At 43.9% G+C, this 19403-nt stretch overlaps 1 protein-coding gene across 4 annotated transcripts in view; it reads right to left on the reverse strand.

Annotated features, from left to right (window-relative positions):
* The window catches only part of LOC135368190 (choline transporter-like protein 4), a 71748-nt gene that overhangs the window by 6342 nt on the left and 46003 nt on the right, over positions 1-19403 (reverse strand). For 3 of the 4 annotated variants that reach the window (XM_064601317.1, XM_064601320.1, XM_064601319.1), the window contains 15 exons: positions 16541-16675; positions 16267-16330; positions 14055-14163; positions 10973-10993; positions 8885-8968; positions 6799-6911; positions 6576-6716; positions 5666-5765; positions 5370-5462; positions 4182-4266; positions 3850-4106; positions 3243-3371; positions 2101-2170; positions 1941-2014; positions 1771-1841 (listed from right to left, as the gene is read on the reverse strand). In XM_064601317.1, coding sequence (XP_064457387.1) covers positions 1771-1841; positions 1941-2014; positions 2101-2170; positions 3243-3371; positions 3850-4106; positions 4182-4266; positions 5370-5462; positions 5666-5765; positions 6576-6716; positions 6799-6911; positions 8885-8968; positions 10973-10993; positions 14055-14163; positions 16267-16330; positions 16541-16675 — 1546 coding nt within the window. The remainder of the gene's footprint in view (positions 1-1770; positions 1842-1940; positions 2015-2100; positions 2171-3242; positions 3372-3849; positions 4107-4181; positions 4267-5369; positions 5463-5665; positions 5766-6575; positions 6717-6798; positions 6912-8884; positions 8969-10972; positions 10994-14054; positions 14164-16266; positions 16331-16540; positions 16676-19403) is intronic. The other variant, XM_064601318.1, reaches the window with a different exon arrangement.

Raw genomic sequence — 19403 nt, forward strand, 5'->3', positions numbered from 1 at the left:
TAATTAAACAAACATACCATGTAACATGTTTTACCGTATTACAGTTTTTCGAGGTTTTTGTTCCTGTGACCCATCTCGAGAAGGCAATCACTCGAATTGTGACAATCGCTTTCAACAGGTCAAAAGGGGAAGCTGAATCGGGGGTTATGTAGGGAGAAAAGGATCGGTTTGAATGGAAGGCATAAGGTCACTGGTCGGTGTTCTGTGGGTAATATTTGCAAAGGGTGGACCACAACGTCTGTTATCGGTGTCATGTCATTTTTCACCCAAAACAGGAACAGTAAGTCAAGCAACCAAAGTGAGGGAAGGGAGTACATTCAGTAAGGGTCTTACAGGCTTTCTTCAAGTTTTCCCCTTTTTATGGGTATGTATATATATAGGGCGTTTCTCACATACGATGTCATAAAATTCTGTTTAAAAATCTACTTGTCTGAACATTATCAATGCTATTTATCTCAAGCGGGAGATACTGCCATTATTCTGAGCACTTTTATCAAATTTAATTTCCGAGAAATTTAATTTTCCCAAGTGAACTTCAAAATGTGCCGAGACACATTTTTTTGTTTTGTTTACAGAAACAGAAAGTGCATGCGGGAACCCCATTCACTACTAAAGGTAATCACCAGAAAAAAACTGCGAAACTGATAACGGCAACACGGTGGCAATGTGAAGTTATCTGAAAGAAGGGAGAGAAAGAAACAAGAAGGGGCAGGTGACCGTTTTCCTTCCGCCGCATCTTGCATTATATCGACCACGACCTACTAGATTATAACGACCGTGTCATAATAGGCAACCCCTATGAGGAGCCCGTCCGCACGATCCGCTAGGGGGCGCTACTCATCGGCCCGCGACATCTGCATCATGATTGGACAATGGAAATTTGAATTTTGAATGCGCAGAAGCGGACGCATGACTACCGTAGCAGACGACAGCAACAGCTCTTATGAAAACACGTAGAATGATTATGATAATCAACTTTAGAAAGAAGCATCCCCCATGGGACATGCACCACTTGCACAAAAATACTAAGGTAAGCTGAAGTACAAAGTATTGCAGAAATGGAGGAAGCAGTAACCAGGCCTATGAGTAGCGCCACCGCTAGCTTCCAAATGCGGCGCTGGGAAGAGGTGGTCTTGATGTGGAACTGATGTGGAACTGAGCTTGGTTGCCAATTTGCGCTCTTCGAAAGGACTGCTTCCGCAATTTTGTTCCGGCTATTACCTTTGTAGTGGTGAATATATTTTGTGCTAGAATGAGGTAAATACTGCGGGCACTTTGTTTCTGTGAATAATAAAAATGTGAGGCTGACTTGACAAAATTTTTAGCTCAATTGGGAAAATTCAATTTCTCATGAGTTAAACCGACAAAAGTGCTCGGAAGTAATGGAAAAATATTCCCTGCAATAAATAGCGTTGATCCCTGTTCAGACGTCATACGTTAGGTGAAACACCGTATATACATTTCTTTTTCTTTTTTTTTTTTCTTTTCACCTCCATAGTTAGCTGTTGACTTTCTTAACCAACATTACTACATTCTACATAATTTCTTGCACAGTGCTTCGTTCCGAGGCTGTTATCTGCTACAACATCCCAGGTGAACGCTTTCTGCAAAAGCAGTTGAAAAATGGAGCCAAAAGTTGCAAGTTTTTCTTTTCTACTGCTCTTCTGCTTGGAAAGCAGCTTAAACACTTTTTTTTTAAATCAAGCAGTCAGAACATAATTTTTTTTATGAATCTTACAACCCTGTGTGTGACATGACTTTGTAACTTACTAATTGTTCCCACGATGACGAGCTTTCCAATCAAAAGTAACAGATCTGTCACCTTATCGAGAACAACAACTCTGCAAAGCATACACAAACATGTTACCACAGTACTCCAGCAGTGTAGAAGAAGTGGAACATGTGTTGAAATACTTGAAAGCACACATTGAAACACTAACCTGACTGCATTTCTCATGAGCAGCATAAAAGCATCTTTTGCTGACGCGCAGAAGTTTTTGCCATATATGGCTATCTGAAAACGTCATCAAACGTCACAAACGCCATCACGGCACACGAATGGCAACATGTAAGTTACAATTTCAATGAGACATCACGTACCATAATGTATGCATTTTTGTTAAGGAACTTTATGAACTTCTCCAAACACCAGAAACAACACTTGCAACACCTGAAAAACAAACATTTCCTCTGAGCTAAGTAACGTAAGAAGAAAAAAAAGTGTCCTCGAACGGTCCAGTGACTTGAACTGCTACCAACACTACTTACGTTTGCTAGAAGGCAAGAACATGATGAGAGAGAACTCGAGACTGGGAGAAAGAAGAGAATCATGTGCAAGATAAACGCAACATGATCTCAAAAGTTCTCTTTGATATCATGTTATCATCATGTGATGATCACATCATCATGATCATCATGATCTTTGATGACATGTTATCATCATCATCATGATATTATCATGTTATCATGTTTGTCTTGCTTCCCCCCTCCCTTGAGTTGTACCACTCTCTTGCTGTTTTGTACATAGTTGCTTAATACTTGCAAAAAGTGTGTCTCACAAAAGTACCGTAATTTCACGCATATAAGCCGCACCTCAGATAAGTCGCATGACCCATTTCTAGGGACGTTTTGAAAATTTTCGGGCAGATAAGCCACACTCGCAGATAAGCCGCGGGCTATACGATGCGAATGATATGTGCCGCAAAGGAGACCATAGGGGAGGCTATAAACACTGTTGGCCATACTCCGAGGTGCAACCCCTCGTGGTGCACAACAAAGGAGGTCAGTTCTAGTGTTCTACCAGGATCGGATTGTGCCCTTGTTGCGTATTTTTCATGGATTGACGGGTCAGTGGCCTTCCAGAAGACATGGATCACTGTCGCCACTTTCGTTAGGCACCAGAAAGGTCAGTTTACTCAAGTGTGGGCACGCCCCCTGTTACGCATTTTTCGTGCCACGGCAGGGCGGTGCTGTTCCATAGGTACTGACAGCGCTTTCGATCAAACCGTAGTATGGGAAAAATACCAATGACAAATAGTCATCAGATAAGCCACACCGGTGGATAAGCCGCAGAGCGCCCACGAGAAAAAAAATCGCGCATAAGCCGCAGCCAATATGCGTGAAATTACGGCACTTCCTCGCGGACATATCAGAATCACAGTCCTGTAAACTGGCTGCTGACAACGTAGCTCCAGGTAATTAGTCTCCGTCTGGCATATGTCGAATTGTACAAGGGGACTTACCATAGTAAACACTTTGTGCATTGGTTGTCGTATTTCTTGAGCTTGGCATCTATGTATTCCAGGACTAAACGAATGCACCGCACTATGGTCAGGATGAGGGAACCAAAGGCTACGGATCCCAAGTGGTACCTATGTAGATAGCATAGCAGCGGTTATGGACAGCCCATAATTAACGTCATCCAACGTCACAAACATCTTGACCACAGTGACTTTTTCGGATTAATTGCCTTTCTCGGACTCGGGGGGTAAAAATCAGGCACCATGTTTAAATCTGTAATTTGGGGAGAAGATTTTTTTTAGGGGGGGGGGAGGTGACCTAGCAGCACTAATCCTCGCTCGAAGGCATAGACAGCACTGACACACAAGGGTGTACCTGGGAACGTAGGTGACCCATTTTCTTACATGTGTTACACGTGGCCACCTTTGTTCGTCTTCAGTGGAAACGTCACTTGAAAGGATTTCATAATGAATGGAATTCGGGGAAAAAATGGGTTTAACCTGAATTGGTCAGAGGTCAGTTCGGAAGTGGGGGGGGAACAACTGGGCAGGATCTCGTTTAACCCGAAAAAGTCACTCCCTCCCCACAATGCATTGTCACCGTGCTCACCTAAGCGTAAGGCATATTCCATTGAGCACAGCGAAGAAAGGCACGTCTTGGGGCTTTCTGAAAGCCCAGTAGTAGGAAGCAAAGGCAGCAGCCAGTGCCACCTGGCCTAAACCAACCACAAAGAACATGCCCCATATGAGGCCGATGAAATTGTAGATCTGCGCACGTGACAGGTGCTCATTGACAACATATTGGGTGAACTGGCATCGAAGATTCTTTGCACTTTCACCCACTGATGCGAGCGTGCCATTGAATTCCTAATGAAGCAAAAAGTTAGTGGTATAGAATGTGATACGACAACGCTGTGAAAGTGTGGTTCCTGGTATACTTACAGGCTTAGGGCAGACCGTGGTAGTTATGTTGCGTGATTCCGCATCTCTTAACCTGTAGTCTGCTTTTCCGCTTGATGCTAAGTAACTGCCATGTAATGTTAAGGAACAAAATGATTTCTGCGACACTTGGTCTCTTCTGGCACTCTGCTATCACTAACGTCCGAGCCGTTCCAACACGGGGGGTGCTGGACCAAGGTCCCGGAACCTTATCTGGGCTTGGAGGGGTGGGGGGGCGTATTGCCTGATAATTGCCTAATCCTGGCTAATTCGCGAATTATTGATCCTGCGAATTTAACCACCTATACAATATTGAAAGGTACTTATGCAGAGTATTTATATAGTACCTCTTTTCAACAAAGTATTTTGTATTTTTATTTATAAATAGGGCCTGACTTTTTCGGGTTTTATTTTTGGCCAAATTCGGGGGGTAAATATCGGGTGATATTTTTCATTCGAAAATTCGGGTGTATTCGGGTTAAATCCCGTTACGGCATATTCTGTCGTCAGGAATTCGGGTGATTTTTTTTTTTGTTTAATAAAAATTTGTCTTAACATGTAAGTAGTGTTTAGCAATGTTATCAAGCTTTATTTTAATGCACGCTTATGAGTGTGCCACGAGACCCGGATGTTTTCGGGTAGATTCGGGTTAAACCCGAATTTTACAGATTTCGTTCGGGGGGTAAATATCGGGCGGATACGGGTTTAACCCTAAAAAGTCAGGCCCTATTTATAAATAGCACTGAAAAATCCATCCTCGGACTATGGGGTTATCCCTGGCTTTTCTGGTAGACTTTCCAGATGAATGTGGTCTTAATCAGTGACCAAAAATTTTGATGAGATTCTTCCGAGCGAGATTCAAACCGCATTAGAAAGCAGCAGTCTTCTGCAGCATCACGGTGAGATCGTATCACTGATGTGCATGTTTCACTGTGAGTGTCTTTCCGTGCATTTTTGTGGTTGACAGCAGACTGCATCAGAGGAGGGAAAAACATGTCATGCAACAGATAGTGGTTTGAGAAGGAGTATTATACTATACATTTCTAACCATGAAGCCAGAACACTGTACGTGCGCAGGAAACAATCTGGTACTCTCGTTATGCAATGTGTTGCTTGTAAAGGTAGATGTACCAATACTCGTGTACGCGGAACAGTGCAAAGTGTGTAACATCCAAACCAATCAAAGGATACACTGCTACAGATCCCCAGAAGGCCAATACGAGGACGTGAAGTAGATAAGGAAGCAACGGGAAGAAAAGCGCTGACGGCATCAGTGCCACAGCCCTGAAAATAGGAGAGCCAACAATATTCTCCGCTGTTGTGGTTGCACGAGGTTTTTTTTTATGAACACACAATATTACCACGAGGAAGCACATTACACAATAATGCTCCAGCATAAGGACTTACAGGGCTGTTGTGAGGATAATAAATAATGCGGATTAAAATTACATGTCATTCAAAGGAGAGCGAATATCAACATGACTCACTTGCTTGCCTCTTTGATGAGAGCTATGGCAATAATAATGCGAGCTCGGAGGAATATGAGAGTCAGCAGAAGGATAACGAGCAGCGTTACGGAGACGATCCCTGTATAAAAGTGACAAGGTATTTAATTTCTCCATGCAAGATAGACAGTGTTAGTTGACCGCTGAGAACGTCGCCATTTCTGACATTACAAGTTTAAAAGTAACGTTGTTTTGCTTTTGATTGTCTCTTAGTGTTATAGAAAAATTTCACACTCGTGAGTTTATGTACTTCCTGTAGTCGATGAACAACACGTTAAATTAATTAAATTTTAAGCAGCATAGTATACTGATATGTTTCCTCCTGAAAGTGAGCTATTATTTAATTTGTTTTTAAATAACAAAAGATATCAAATTCTACTGAAAAGTGGTTTGAAGCAGCAGTATTTTCCCCCCTCCTGGCTTTTTAAACACTCTTTTAAAAAGATTCGAGATTCGTAAGATTCATAGATTCACAGCACTTTCCTTAGATTTGGATTCAGATTCTGGAAATTCTGTACGCTTCCCGTTTCTGCTCAGAATCTCGGGTGTTGATAGGGTGCGGTAGAACGCAGTAGCCTACCGGGCTCCCATTGGCTGTCTGCCAATGCTCGCTAATCAGAGTTTAACATGCGTATTAGTAAAGTTATACAATTTCTTCCTACCGAAATTGCTTGGTCCCTGGCCCAATCCAGCCCAGCAACGCTCTGCGCTCAAAGCTCTTCTGACATTTCTGGACACCATCGGACTTCGATCGTTACTGTGAAGGGGCTCGTTATTTTATTCCCCCCATTCCACCCAGCAATGGGGGTAGAGTATCGCCTGTTGCGATGAAACTCCCCACTCTCCAAGGCCGAAAATAAAGTTGTTGTTGTTGTTTTATACAATTTCTTACCGAGAATCAGCCAGGTCTTCTTGTTAGCAGAGTATGTCCGAAGATTCTCTCGGAATGAGAGTGAGATTTCATAATTGGGCTTCAACTCCGTATCTGGTGTGCTTCTCAGCTGAACGTACATGCTAAAGCAATAGTACGTGCCTGTACAGGGTAATACTTATCTTAAAACTGTCCGTGCCAGCATTTTGAAGGGCATCAACGAATGAGAGAACGTTTGACTTACCAAATGAGAATACTACAATGAGGCACAGAATACTGAGCCAAATCATGATCCCTGCGATCCATCTCATCAACAGAATCCAGATGAAAGCCACGAGCATGGCGACCACTAAGCCACTGAAACAGCAACGGTAAATTTCTGTCGATGTATATGTACTGTATAAGCACTGTCCAATTTTTTTTCTTTTTTTGTGTGTGTGTGCAATGCCTCTCTCAGATTTGGGGACGACAGTACAGTACTTGTCATTGGGCAGGAAACCTTTGCTCCCTAGTATTGAAGCAAATACAGTAAAACCTCCAAAGTTGGACACCTCTCTACCTCGGATAACTCCCCATGTCGAACAAGATTTCGTTGCACTGGCAGGCTCCCATTGAAACTACATGGGACTGCTCTATGAACTACATGGGACTACATGGGAAACTACTCTATGTCGGACACCTCCCTATCCCAGAAGTAGGATAGGGTTTATTCTGCTAAGTCAGACAGAGCCCTAGCCAGATTATCTCAATCTCAGCCCGTCTTTGCACCGAAAAGACCAAAATGAGCCAGTGCCCTTGACTTTCACCTTTTTTTTCTCTCCAAAAGTTTCAGTCCAAAAAGGGTTTACAGTTTACACTGTACCAAAAAATCAGTTTACACTGTAACTATTCTTTAGTGGGAGCACTTGTCTTCGGTTTGTCTAGAGCCTTTGAACGTGCATTGCACCAGGGCAATCACAAGTGGGCTGTCACTTCAGAGACAAGGCCTTGCGCTTAATTCCAAGAGGGTTTAAGCCCTCAAGCAAGCAGCACGGTGCTCGAAAAGCTCCAAAGGCAATGCCATTGAGTGGAATCCGCGTGGAATTGAATCTACCAAAATCTGCAGTAATTATCAGCAAAGAGCGGGTACGGAGAGGTACCAAGTACCACTAATGACCAGGAACTGAGGAAGAGGGACGTTTCTGGCAACACAGCCGTGCTCCCTTCCATTTGTTGTTTTCCTTGTAATCTGTAAGTCTGACACGTTCCTAAGTAGGACACATTTCGGCTGCACCGCAAGTGTCCATCATAGGGAGGGTTCACTATGTTGGCAGGAATGTACCGGACTACTAACAACTCTCCCGCGAGACCTTCCACTCAATGTTATTATTAATGATTAATTATTATTATTATATTATTATTATTATCAATATTATATGCAGAATTTTTCTGCATCTTCTTGACAGAGCTACGTATATTTTCTGTTCATCTTTCTCTAAGATACATTGTAGCACAAAATATACTGGTAAGGTTAGTACGACAAGTGGGGGAAAAGCTGTGGGAAAAATATGCGTATATTTTGTTATATGTATGTATATTTTGCTCCGCATCCACAGGGCGGAGTAAGCAGGAGAATCTCCTCGTCAGCTCACGTGACGTTTCTGCAACATTGCACAGGGATGGTCACGTGAGCTTTTTTGTCTCCCACACCTCCTAATCACATATGCTCCGCATCTAGATGAGACAAATTCCGCAACCGGGGAGCAACCGAAGGAAATCATTCACAGAGTTGGGGCAAGGTGAAAGGGAGTGCCTCATAAGTCGTCACAATGTTGCCGCACTGACGTTGCGCATGTGTGTGTCTGCTCATAAATTTATAACTGCTTAGGTTTCAGTTATTTATAGTGCCGATAATAAATTATACCACTCAAGTGGACGAAATGTGAAGCAAAGATCCAGTAACAAAAATCTGCAAACTGGCGCTTAGAGAGTAAGCACCTCTATAAAGAGGTATCACATATATTTTACTTTTTTTGTTAGAAAGTGGACTAGATCATCATCATGACATTTAATATTCAGATTGTTTCCGGGAGGCCCCACCTCTAGCTATTCTACCAGGCCCCCTCTGTATACTGTGTACGGCGTAACTAATAATAAAACTAAATTGAATTGAATTGAATGTCACAAAAGTGTGTGTGCCAAGGACCCTCTAAATAATGGCATTCGGGATCCAAATAACATTAGACGATAATGTAATCTTTCGTGCCCGTGTATAAGTGCTGGTGTAAACTTTTTCAATTCTCAAAAGTAACTGCATGTACAGTATTTGTGCTGGAGCCTTGAAAACTTACCCAAGGATGTAGGGCCATGAAGATTTGAAGTCCTGGAACACGAGCTCTCCAACATCCTTTGCACTTGAAATGCCGGCAAGGACCCTATCAAATACACATACGAAGAATGCCTATTATTATTGCTGCTGCTGTATTTGAGTCACTTTCGGAAACGAACCATCAGTACATGTATCGAAAGGATAGCCTTAGGTCGGGATACGCCGATATTTCGAACAGAAACTGTTCTCTGTCATTTTTTGCACAGCAGATATGTGTTTTGTAGCTCTATGGAGTAAATGAATATCAGAAGGAAAAGATACGAAATGAAGTGGACACCCCTGTAATGCAGATTGCTCTATACGGTGCTGTAGCGAGGAAAGCAATGCAAGAGTTGAAAAATATTCCTGTGTGCAGGGTGCACTGCACACTGCCCTACATACTAAAACATGAATATGCTCAGTATATTTATGCAGCCTCAGCTAATGCCACTGGCACTACTCAAACCCACACTTTCATATTAGTGACACAGACACGTACTACGTGGTATTTTCTGTCAACTGACTTTCTATCGACTTGCGTTACTTTCCATCCTGAAACATTTTATAACGGAAGAATATTAAGGAATAGAAATGCACAGTTTACTAATCCTGAATGTGAGAAGCATAAATTCAAACATGTTGCACACAACATAGAGGCACCATCCCCACCACTGTTAACCACCTCCCTGTTTCCATGGCCTCGCTCCGGTAAACGCTTAACTATTGGGGAAAACTAGAAATAGCGACGGTCCAGTCGACTCACTTTGGGGGTGGTCGGTTCCTGTATCGGTTGTCAACAACGCCTGCAAGAACGACAGCTCGAGCACAGTGAAAGAATGCCCGGGAAATCGTTCGGGAAAGTCCCAGATAAGCAGCTTTTTTCACTGCGCTTGAGCCATTGTTTTCACGCATGTCGTCAACAAGTGACATTACCGTGCCAGCACACAACCACCCCCGAAGTGCAAATCGACTGGTCCATTGCTGTTTTTGCCGTTCCCCAATAGTCGAGCGCTTATCAGAGTCTGTTTGCATAGAAGTTGAGTATGAGTGTCAGTTGTAAGTGTCAGTAGTGACAGAGTAAGAGTCGTTCTTAATAGCCTTGGCTGCACTTCCCGCATGCTAAGTGCACTGCCAAGGCTACTGGGATTGAGTGTGAGCCTCATTCTTAACGTTTATGCAAACGGGCCCAGAGCAACACCACGAAAACGGAAAGCTCGTTAACAGTGCCGCATACAGTACAGTACATGACAATGGGCGACTTCAGAAAATCCCAGAAACGTTAGCGACACCTTGATCTATATGAACTTGCTTATCAGAAAGGTGCAGAAGGTCTCCAAGCTGTTTCAGTTTTTCCTTTCTCAGTTGATTTTCCTAAATGTGAAGGGATTCTTCTCCCTTCCTCAAGACAGTAATCTCCCAGGATGCAACACGTGCACAAGGAGCACTGGGATTTCCTGAAATCGTCTATCTGGGTCAAACAAATTGGATCTATCTGCGTAATAAGGGCACAAAGATCTTGATTTTCAGAAATGTTGATGAAATACACAGGTGCAGCAAGTTTGCGGCACCCTGCAACAAGTCGTCTGACAATAAGCTGACACCAGGCTTATGAACATTATTTCATTCAGAGAGGAGTATGCACATTTCATCGCGACGCCTGACCAAAGTTAGGTCAGGAGAGCCTTTTACGTATTCCATGCGTTACCGCAAGAAAAAGAGGCGGCCACCAATTCGATGAAATGATGTTTGATGAAACTTCCACTTTCGACGTAATGGCGTTCGATTGTAAATGTCATGAAACCATTGAGAGATACCAATATTTATTATGTTGAAGTAAATAAAAAGAAATTACTTAATAAAAATTAATAAGTAGTCTAATAATAAAAATAAAGAAATAATACAATAGGGTTCACACAGATCTAAAGCCAGCAAGAAGCATACCTTTCCTATGTTTTTTTTTTTTAAATATCAGCTGAGTGAGCTGGCATTCCTTGCAAAAAGTGTCAAACAGTGTACGCCTGTCCAAGTCCGATAGCGTGTCTATTTTCACTTACACACAAAACAAACTTACTTTATGACGACAGAGTGATTTCTGAAAAAAGGTAGAAATGTAGAAAACAACACTTAAATTAACTTAGATAACATAGGTCGCACGCACAAAGATAGCCAAGCGACTCTGCTATGAAAGGAACAACTTTCTGAGCTGCTGCACGCCAAGTGGCAAACAAAAGCATGCCCACACTTTTCCCATTTCTTAAAATTGTGCTTGACTCATCACACCAGTGCTTCCCAAACTGTGTGTCATGACCCCCAGGGAAGGTCGTGACAGGGTCAATGAATGGGGGCGGGGGTCGTGAAGCAGCTGAGGAACTTGAAAGAGAGACGGCAACACTTTCAGCTGAAGTCATTTTCCAGTGTTTCAGCATGGTTTGCAGGAAACTACACCCAACAGTCATCCCTCCTGGCACATGTTTTCATTCGTTTTCTTTTTTCGATGGCTTTCAACCCCAATGACGCACTCTGACGTCAGTGCCAAATAAGATTTCAGTTGAAAGATGAAAGTCACTGGAAAGGTTAGCCAGCTGTAGGACTCGGACCCACATCTTCTGGATTACCTCTCATGTTCAAGATTTCAGTGTTTTGTGCAATTTTCCGTAACGATTCACGCAGTGATACAACCAGAACGAAAAATTTCTCTGTACGCAACATTTTTTTTTTAAGGAAAAAATGCTCCTAACATCGACACCAGTGTTCCTGCTCAATTCGCTCTGCAGGGCGAAATGAGGATGAGGAAGAAAATCATCACCTGTGATATGTCATCACAGTAACAAGAGTGACCACGCTCCAATCAGGGCCGGTGCTTTCCGCATTTTTTTTCCTTTTCTTTTTTGTTTCTCTCCCTCTTCTGGAATTGAAACGTCTGCCACAACTGTGCCAGATAGGCTGGGCTAATGTTACGAAAACGTCATTAAGTGTAGACATTCCACCACAACTATGAAAACAGATTTTGTTTTGGGGCTCTTGCACTGCTAGCTCCTTCCAGCTCCAGAACAAGGTATAGCAGGTGAACTTTCAGAGGGGAATACAGGAGATGAACTTTGTAGGTAAGTGCTTATCCTTTTCTTCATCCGTTGAGTTTCTATGATCAGACCTCTCTGTGCAGTATATTTGTATGCCAGTAACTGTATACTTGGTCGCTTCTTTCTATCCAGTGGGTTTAGTCTAGAATCACTTTCACTAATGCGTTCCTCTGTGAATAGCTGTGGATTAGCTCGAGACGCCTGTGTATGAATGAGCAGGCATGCAGAACACCGGCATTTATCTCCCTTTGGGGACTCGAGGAACATGGATTGGGGGTCAAACCTACCATCTGTGGGCGACCCATTTCCTCTGAGCCCTTTCTTATATTTGTACACATTTCTCTTTGAGCCGTTAATGGGTTTTGGATTTGTAATATCGTTTGCTTGTGACAATTATACAATTCCGGGAACTGTTTTTTATAATTTGCTGGCTTCAGTATTGGAGCATTTTGTAGACCTTCTGTAAATGACAAATCCTCGGGGATGAGAAGTGAGAAATTTACATTTCTTTTTTTTATTTTGCTCGTGTTATTTGTGGGCGGAGCCCCGATTTTGAACAAAGAGGCCCGTCGCCCATATTGGATTACCTTTTTCGGACTCTCTCGTCGAAAGCAGTTTTGCTGTATGGAGTTGTACATTTATACGTAGATAAACTTCTTCCGCTGCGACCTGGACCGGCCTAGCTCTCTCTGCGGACTAGATTCACATCGTCGCACCACCACCTTTCACAACTGTCTTCCCTGGGACCCCAAGAAAGGAGTTGACTTCTCCTTTGCTACTTTTTTTTTTCAAAAGGTTCCCCTCACTGTACTAGCAGGAAGAAGGGCAAGTAATACAATGCTTCTTGCCACGACTTGCATGGGCGGGTGACAGGAAACAAAACACTGAATGTTTTACGAGTATAATAGTATGTTTATACTACAGACTTTGCCGATATTACTGTTTTTTTCTGCACAAGTAGTGCTACACTCCAGTGTGACGGAAGTATCCAGTGCTCGGTGAGGTCTCTCACTTGACGGATTTCGAAGCTCCTTTTCCGGTAACCCTCATAATATGTCGCCTTGTGCAGTGAGAAGCATGCACAAGTCTTATTTACATACATTTTATAAGCAATGTTACATTTCACCAATCAGAGACAAGTAGCACACACAAGGACCCAAAGGATTCCTTCGAAGTTACTAAATTTGATTCTACCCCATTTATATCTCGTGTAATGGCAGTATAATTAGTTGGGCCTCAACAAGCAATGAATGTCTCAATGAAGAAATATCTCAAAAGCCTGAAACAGGCATTTTAAGCATGCATGTTATACCGTAATTTCACGCGTATAAGCCGCACCGCAGATAAGCCGCAGGACGCGTTTTTTGGGACGTTTTGAAAATTTTCTGGCAGATAAGCCGCACCCGCAGATAAGCCGCGGGGCAATACGAGACGACTGATTTGTGCGACAAAGGAGACCATAGAGAAGCCCATAAACCCTATGGTGCATACTCCGGGATCGGCACAGTGTACAACAGAGGAGATCAGTTCTGGAATACCAAGATCGGATTGTGCCCTTGTCGGGTGTTTTTCGTGGACTGATGGGTCAGTGATCTTCCAGAAGACGTGAATCACTGTCACCACTTTCCTTAAAGCTGCTTGGGGGAATGCACCAGGAAGATCAATCTACTCGAATGTGGACCCGTCCCTGTTACGCACTGTTCGTGCATCGGCAGGGCAGTGCTGTTCCAGAGACACTGTCGGCCCTTTCGTTAAAATCGGCGTATGGGGAAAATACCAGGAAGAAATAGTCATCAGATAAGCCGCACCGGTGGATAAGCCGCAGGGCGCCCGTGAGAAAAAAAAATCGCGCATAAGCCGCGGCTAATACGCGTGAAAATACGGTACCTTTGTACCGTGAGCATGAAAGTCGGTCAAAGCTATACCGAGTTGCAGCAGGTGCGCAATGTGGGTAGTGAATCTCAAGTTTGAGTGTATACAGGTACAAACTTACACAGTCTCACTCATTTACACTTTTGAGCACAAAGTAAAACACTGGTCACAAAAAAATGTTAGCTCATGGAGGTCCCTTACTTTGTCCTTTTCTTGATATCATCTCCACTGAAGGTACCGAGAGGTTTGTTGCTGACCTCATCATATAGGTCTTGTCCGAGCTTAACAGCAGGAAGACATCTTCCGGCCACTGGGATAGAGAGAGAGAGAGAGTTTAGCACCTAGTTACAACATCTGTGTTTTACATGCACATGTTTCCATCCATGGCTGCCCTGTGTCTACATTTGATGTCTGTTGCTACTTACCACCCCCTGTTAGAGTGAAGAGGGACTAGGGAGAGGGTAGGTTTTGTTAGGAGCAGAGGGCCACCACTAAAGTCAAAATTTGCGGATAACATGAGCTCGTAAAGATTGCTCGTTGCCGCCGTAGTGGGGAGCAACTACACAAGCTGACCTCTCCGTATTTTGCTTCACTGTTTAGCCTCACCGTATTCGTTTGGTCACCGTTTTTTTCTTCGTGGCAGTATTATCTGCGTATTGGGACTTTTAGAAACTGTAAGAGCACCTAGCTTTAGACCCATAATTACTATATCAGTCTAATAAACCTCTACCCGAGAAACGTCGTCATGACGTGGGTAGACACACCGAAACGAAAACAGATTGGAAGGGGTGAGCTGGGTTCGACGAATGCTGCCGACGAGCTGCCGACGAATTGAAAACAAAGTACGACCGAAGGTCGCGTCCATTTCAGAGACCATCGTAATCCCCTCAAGACCGTGGCTTTCGGGCGCGACTTTGTTCGCCACTAGCATTGAACGTAGTTCGACTCTGCCAAACTCGTGGCGCTGTCGAACATTAAGACGTCATTTGTTTACAAACAGGTAGAGGTCCATTGGTTCCAAGAAACAAGAGGTTCCGGAAAGCGCTCTGCAGGCAACTCTTTGGTGGCCTCCTTCGCACCTACCAAAAAACCTCAAGACTATACTATCGATAACTCTTAGACTATAAATGAAAAAAAAAAAAAAAAAAAGAACAAATGATAAAATTTGCAAAAGTCAGGGGCTAACTGTACATTTATTTTGCTTACAAAAGAATCTTTTAAGCACCGTAAGCAGGGTTTCTCATCTTTGGCGATTATAATTCTTGGGGTCTCCCAAATTAATACGAGCGCAAAACCAAGTTTCAATTGGCTTATAACATTGTGAGATAACAGGACAACATCCGTTTGTCACTCATCTTCACCCCACCTCGTGATGCTTAGGAAAATCTTGTGTAAAAATGAGACTCCCCAAGTCTAAGCTATGAACGAATCACCTGTTAGATGCACTTGCATTTGTTTTCTCTCGGCTTTTCCCCATCCAGACGATACACGACTTTGACACGACCCGAATGTCAGTTCTAATTATCTGGACGTGAGAGCTATAGAGCTAGATTTCAAATTAACGAGATACTGTACTGCATTTCCCTTTCCCGCAGAACTTGCACTGCAGGTTCATATTCATGCATGCAACCTTTTCATGAATCTGACGAATATAACTTGAAAAAAATGTTGTTTCTTGAAGGAGCCCAGGAAGCCATTCAAAAGATTTTCCCGATTGGGGCGAGCTACGAAAGGACGTAACTCGACGTAACAACTCTAACAAACAAAAATTTTCTGTGTGCAGTATTTTTCTTGGCATAAAACGCCCCCCAACACCGACGCGTGCGTTCTCGCTCGACTCGCTTTGCAGGCCGAAACGAGGAGGAGGAGGATTGTGATGTCATCAGCGTTACAAGAGAGACCGCGCACCAATCGGGGCCGGCATTTCTCACACTTTTTCTTCCTTTTTTGTTTCTACTCCCAGTTCTCCGTCTGTATAGCAGACGACGCTTCTCCAAACAAGCAAACCAGTTAGTGGGTTGTACCACGATGACGTCAAAACGACCCTGGCGGCTAGTTGTGGGCATCGCCACCTTTGCACTTGGTCGTGATTTTCAAACTCGAATTCCGCTGTACGTATGCGTCTGTCGAGTGAATCACTTCGCATGGTGCATTTTGGCAGACAGGTTACCGGCTTGATTTGAAAAAACGTTCGTGACCGAAGCACTTTCTGTGCTCCTTTAAGCTCATTGCTTAGAATTTATCATGTTTGAGTCAAGTTTGACAATCTGATGTAGCCTACGCCACATTTATGCAGTTCGGCCCAGACAAGAAGTGCACGTGTCCGGGACAAAATGTAATGTGACGTCACTTACAACCAGTGAAGCTTAGTCTAGAAACACTTGTTTATTTACTGGAGTCTGAATCAACTCACCACTGCCGCTCGTGATGTAGTAGTCGGCACACAATTCATTACGGACCAGATCGTCCAAGGAACGCTAAAAACAAAAGAGCGATTGTTTGTGTTACTCCGGAGAACTTCCATTTATTTCTCTAGAATACTTTGTGTCGTCAGATAAATAATGGACACTTTGCACAATATTTATGCTACTTCACTAAGCCGGAACTGGGGAACTCCAAAATTACGTACCCTCAACTGCTAGCTCGTCAAAAGTGTGATAGTGTGAAAATAAAAGTCTACAGTGTACCGATTTGTCCATGGGATCTACGCCGTACTGACAGATGAGTTTCTGTCTGACAACATCTTCACTGACTGGCCGAGGCTCCAAGCTCGTGTAAAGGCCCACAGAGAATGTTGAATTTGGGCACGTCTCTACGCACACCTGCAATTGAAAAATGTATTTTTTTGCATTAGTTCAGCCAATGCCTCCTATATTTCTGTAATGCCTGGCAAGACAGTCGCTCCCCAGCGCCACTTTTTGCAGAGGTGCCGCTAGTTCCCAAGGGTCGCGAGAACTGTCGTCTGCTATCGGTCCGTCGTTTTTCGAATTGTTTCGAATTTTTTTCAAATTTTTTAAAATTGAAGTGCTTCTTGCCGCAACGCGAGGCTAAATTCTGCCTGCGGACTGCAGCTACAGCTGCTGCGTGCGCATCACGTGGTGCGTATCCTATGGATTTGGCGCCACCTGACTGAGGCCCCCCATATACTAATGCGGACGTATGCGAAGAACGGTGAGCCCGCTGACTTGACAGGCATAGAGATACAGAAGGCATTGGTTCAGCATGGAACTCAGCACTCATATGGGAGTCGACCTCCTTTAGGAAGCCTACCCAGCTGACACCCAAGATGAAAGTTTCGAGGGATATCCTAAGAATTGCATGTTTCATGCAAATGTTCATGAAAATTACATTTTAAATCAAAAATGAAAATAAAAATCTGAGTGATCATGAAAATCCTGTAAAAATTGGCCTCACAATGTCACAACACGGAATTCCCGACACCCTGCCCGACCTCTGTGCATGAATGGGGGGGGGGGGGGACGTTGTGCCCTGGCCCCCTCCGGCAGATTGAAAACTCTCTGCCTATGAATGGGGCAATAAAGTGTAAAAAATTTTCCTCACGGAATGAAATGCTACTGCCTTGATAGCAGTACAAAATGGAATCAAATACGAAATCCAAAATGGAATCAAAAATCAAATGGAATATAGGCTTCTCATCTCAAACTTGTGCCGCACACTTCCCATGTTTGTTGCCACATTGCGTTCGGAATCGTATATTTATTAGACGAAAAGGATGGGCTCTGGAGCCACTGATATGGTGTCGTGAAATGCAAAAGCGTAAAATAATGGTTAGCATGTCAGAAGCACAATGAGCACTCCAGGCGCATGCAGATGGTGCCGCACGCATAGGCAGACTTTCATGTGCTCTTTGTAACGAAGACATATAACACATGGTGTACTTAATATATGGTGGGGTACTGAAAAGCCCTCGGCACTGCCCACTTCTTAAGACATGAGTGCTGTTCCATCACTTCAGTCTAGTCAAATTAATAATTGCATTTTACATCGATCCAGAATAACTTGGGACAAAGTTGTTGCAAAGTCCTAGTTTGCACATCTGTATGGTGAAGCACGCATTCATTTTTCTTTTTCTGTCGATTATGAGAACCATAGCTATAACCATTAATAGCTATAACCATTTAGTAATATCTCTCGTGAGTGCGATTTGGACATTTTTGCGTACTTTGGATCTTTTTTCTCTACTATTGGGACTCTAGTTTGAATTTGTCTTAAAGGGACTATGAAACGATTTTTTTCTTCGTTTCGTTCGAAAGAAGACATTTTTCTGAGTCTAGAACCGAAATTTTACTTTCGTCGCGCGAGCGGATTTCTCGGGAGCGAATTTAAACGGAGCGGCGAAGGGAGGACAGCTGGCGCCGCTCCGTGACGAGCTGCCGAGCGGAGACACAACGGGTAACTTGACGCGACCACGGCCGGCTCAGCAACACGTCATCGTGACGTGTTGCCGAGCCGAGGAATCCCGCGTATGCGTTCATCGGGAGTGGAAATCTCCATGACAGCAGCTTTCGCGCGATCGGCAGATTTCGGCAGTGGCGGCAGCCACAGCGCGAGCTCGCGGCATTACTTGCCATTGTGCAACACCGGTGACGTAACGGGGAACCGAAGAGCGGTCCGTACAGTTACACCATCGGCAGGGAAATATGCGCGGGAGAGGAGGAACGCGGAAGAGACATTTCCAGCGCGCGCTCCTATCGCAGAGTGGAGCGATTTCGTCCGGAAAAATTTGTGGCATATTAGTTTCTCTGCGGGAAGAACAGTTTCCATCGAAAAAAAGTATGAGGGTTCGGGAAATTTCATAGTCCCTTTAAGTTTAATATGTTGCGTTTGCTCACTTACCACTAATTCAGACCCTGTATATCAGTATATCTCCTATGTTCCAGATGTCCCACCATTACCTTTACTAGTTTCTATTATGTTGTTGGTTGTGTTTCAACCACGTGGTTTCAACTTGGGGTGGACCGTCACCTAGGCAACTTCCGTTCATGGGCACCGTGCTACACGTGTGGAACTTTCGACCGTCACCTCGGTGCTGTCGCGAACTTCCTGTTTTTGAGACCGAACACGCCGTATGGCCTGATATTTGTCGAGCTTAAAGTAGCACAGAAGTCATTTTTAACACCCAGTTTTCTTCCTATAAAGCTGTTAAGTAGGCCAGTAAGATGCACCATGCGAAGTAATTTACACCACAGAGTCATAATTATCGAAGAAATTGTATTTAAAATACGCCGCAAAAAGCGACCGTGCGCAACGGTGGTGAAGAGCAGTACCAGCCTGTGATCTGCCTGGAACCTCGCGCTGACGCTATAAGGAGAACGCTCGCTGATTGGCCTAGAGAAATGTTGTCTGCTACTCCGCTGTCGTCTGCTACTCGGCTGTTCGGGGTTCTGATAAAGCCTTTCTCCTTGCTCGGTAATGCTTCGGCCGCTCCTTCTATCCCAATTCTCCGGGAAAACTGGCAAAACAGGTTTACGGCGGCAAAGGGACAAGGCGCTATCCCCCACTGACTGGGGAACCAGAACGAGTCTCCTT

Source organism: Ornithodoros turicata, chromosome 9 (genome assembly GCF_037126465.1).
Source record: "Ornithodoros turicata isolate Travis chromosome 9, ASM3712646v1, whole genome shotgun sequence".
NCBI lineage: Eukaryota > Metazoa > Arthropoda > Arachnida > Ixodida > Argasidae > Ornithodoros > Ornithodoros turicata.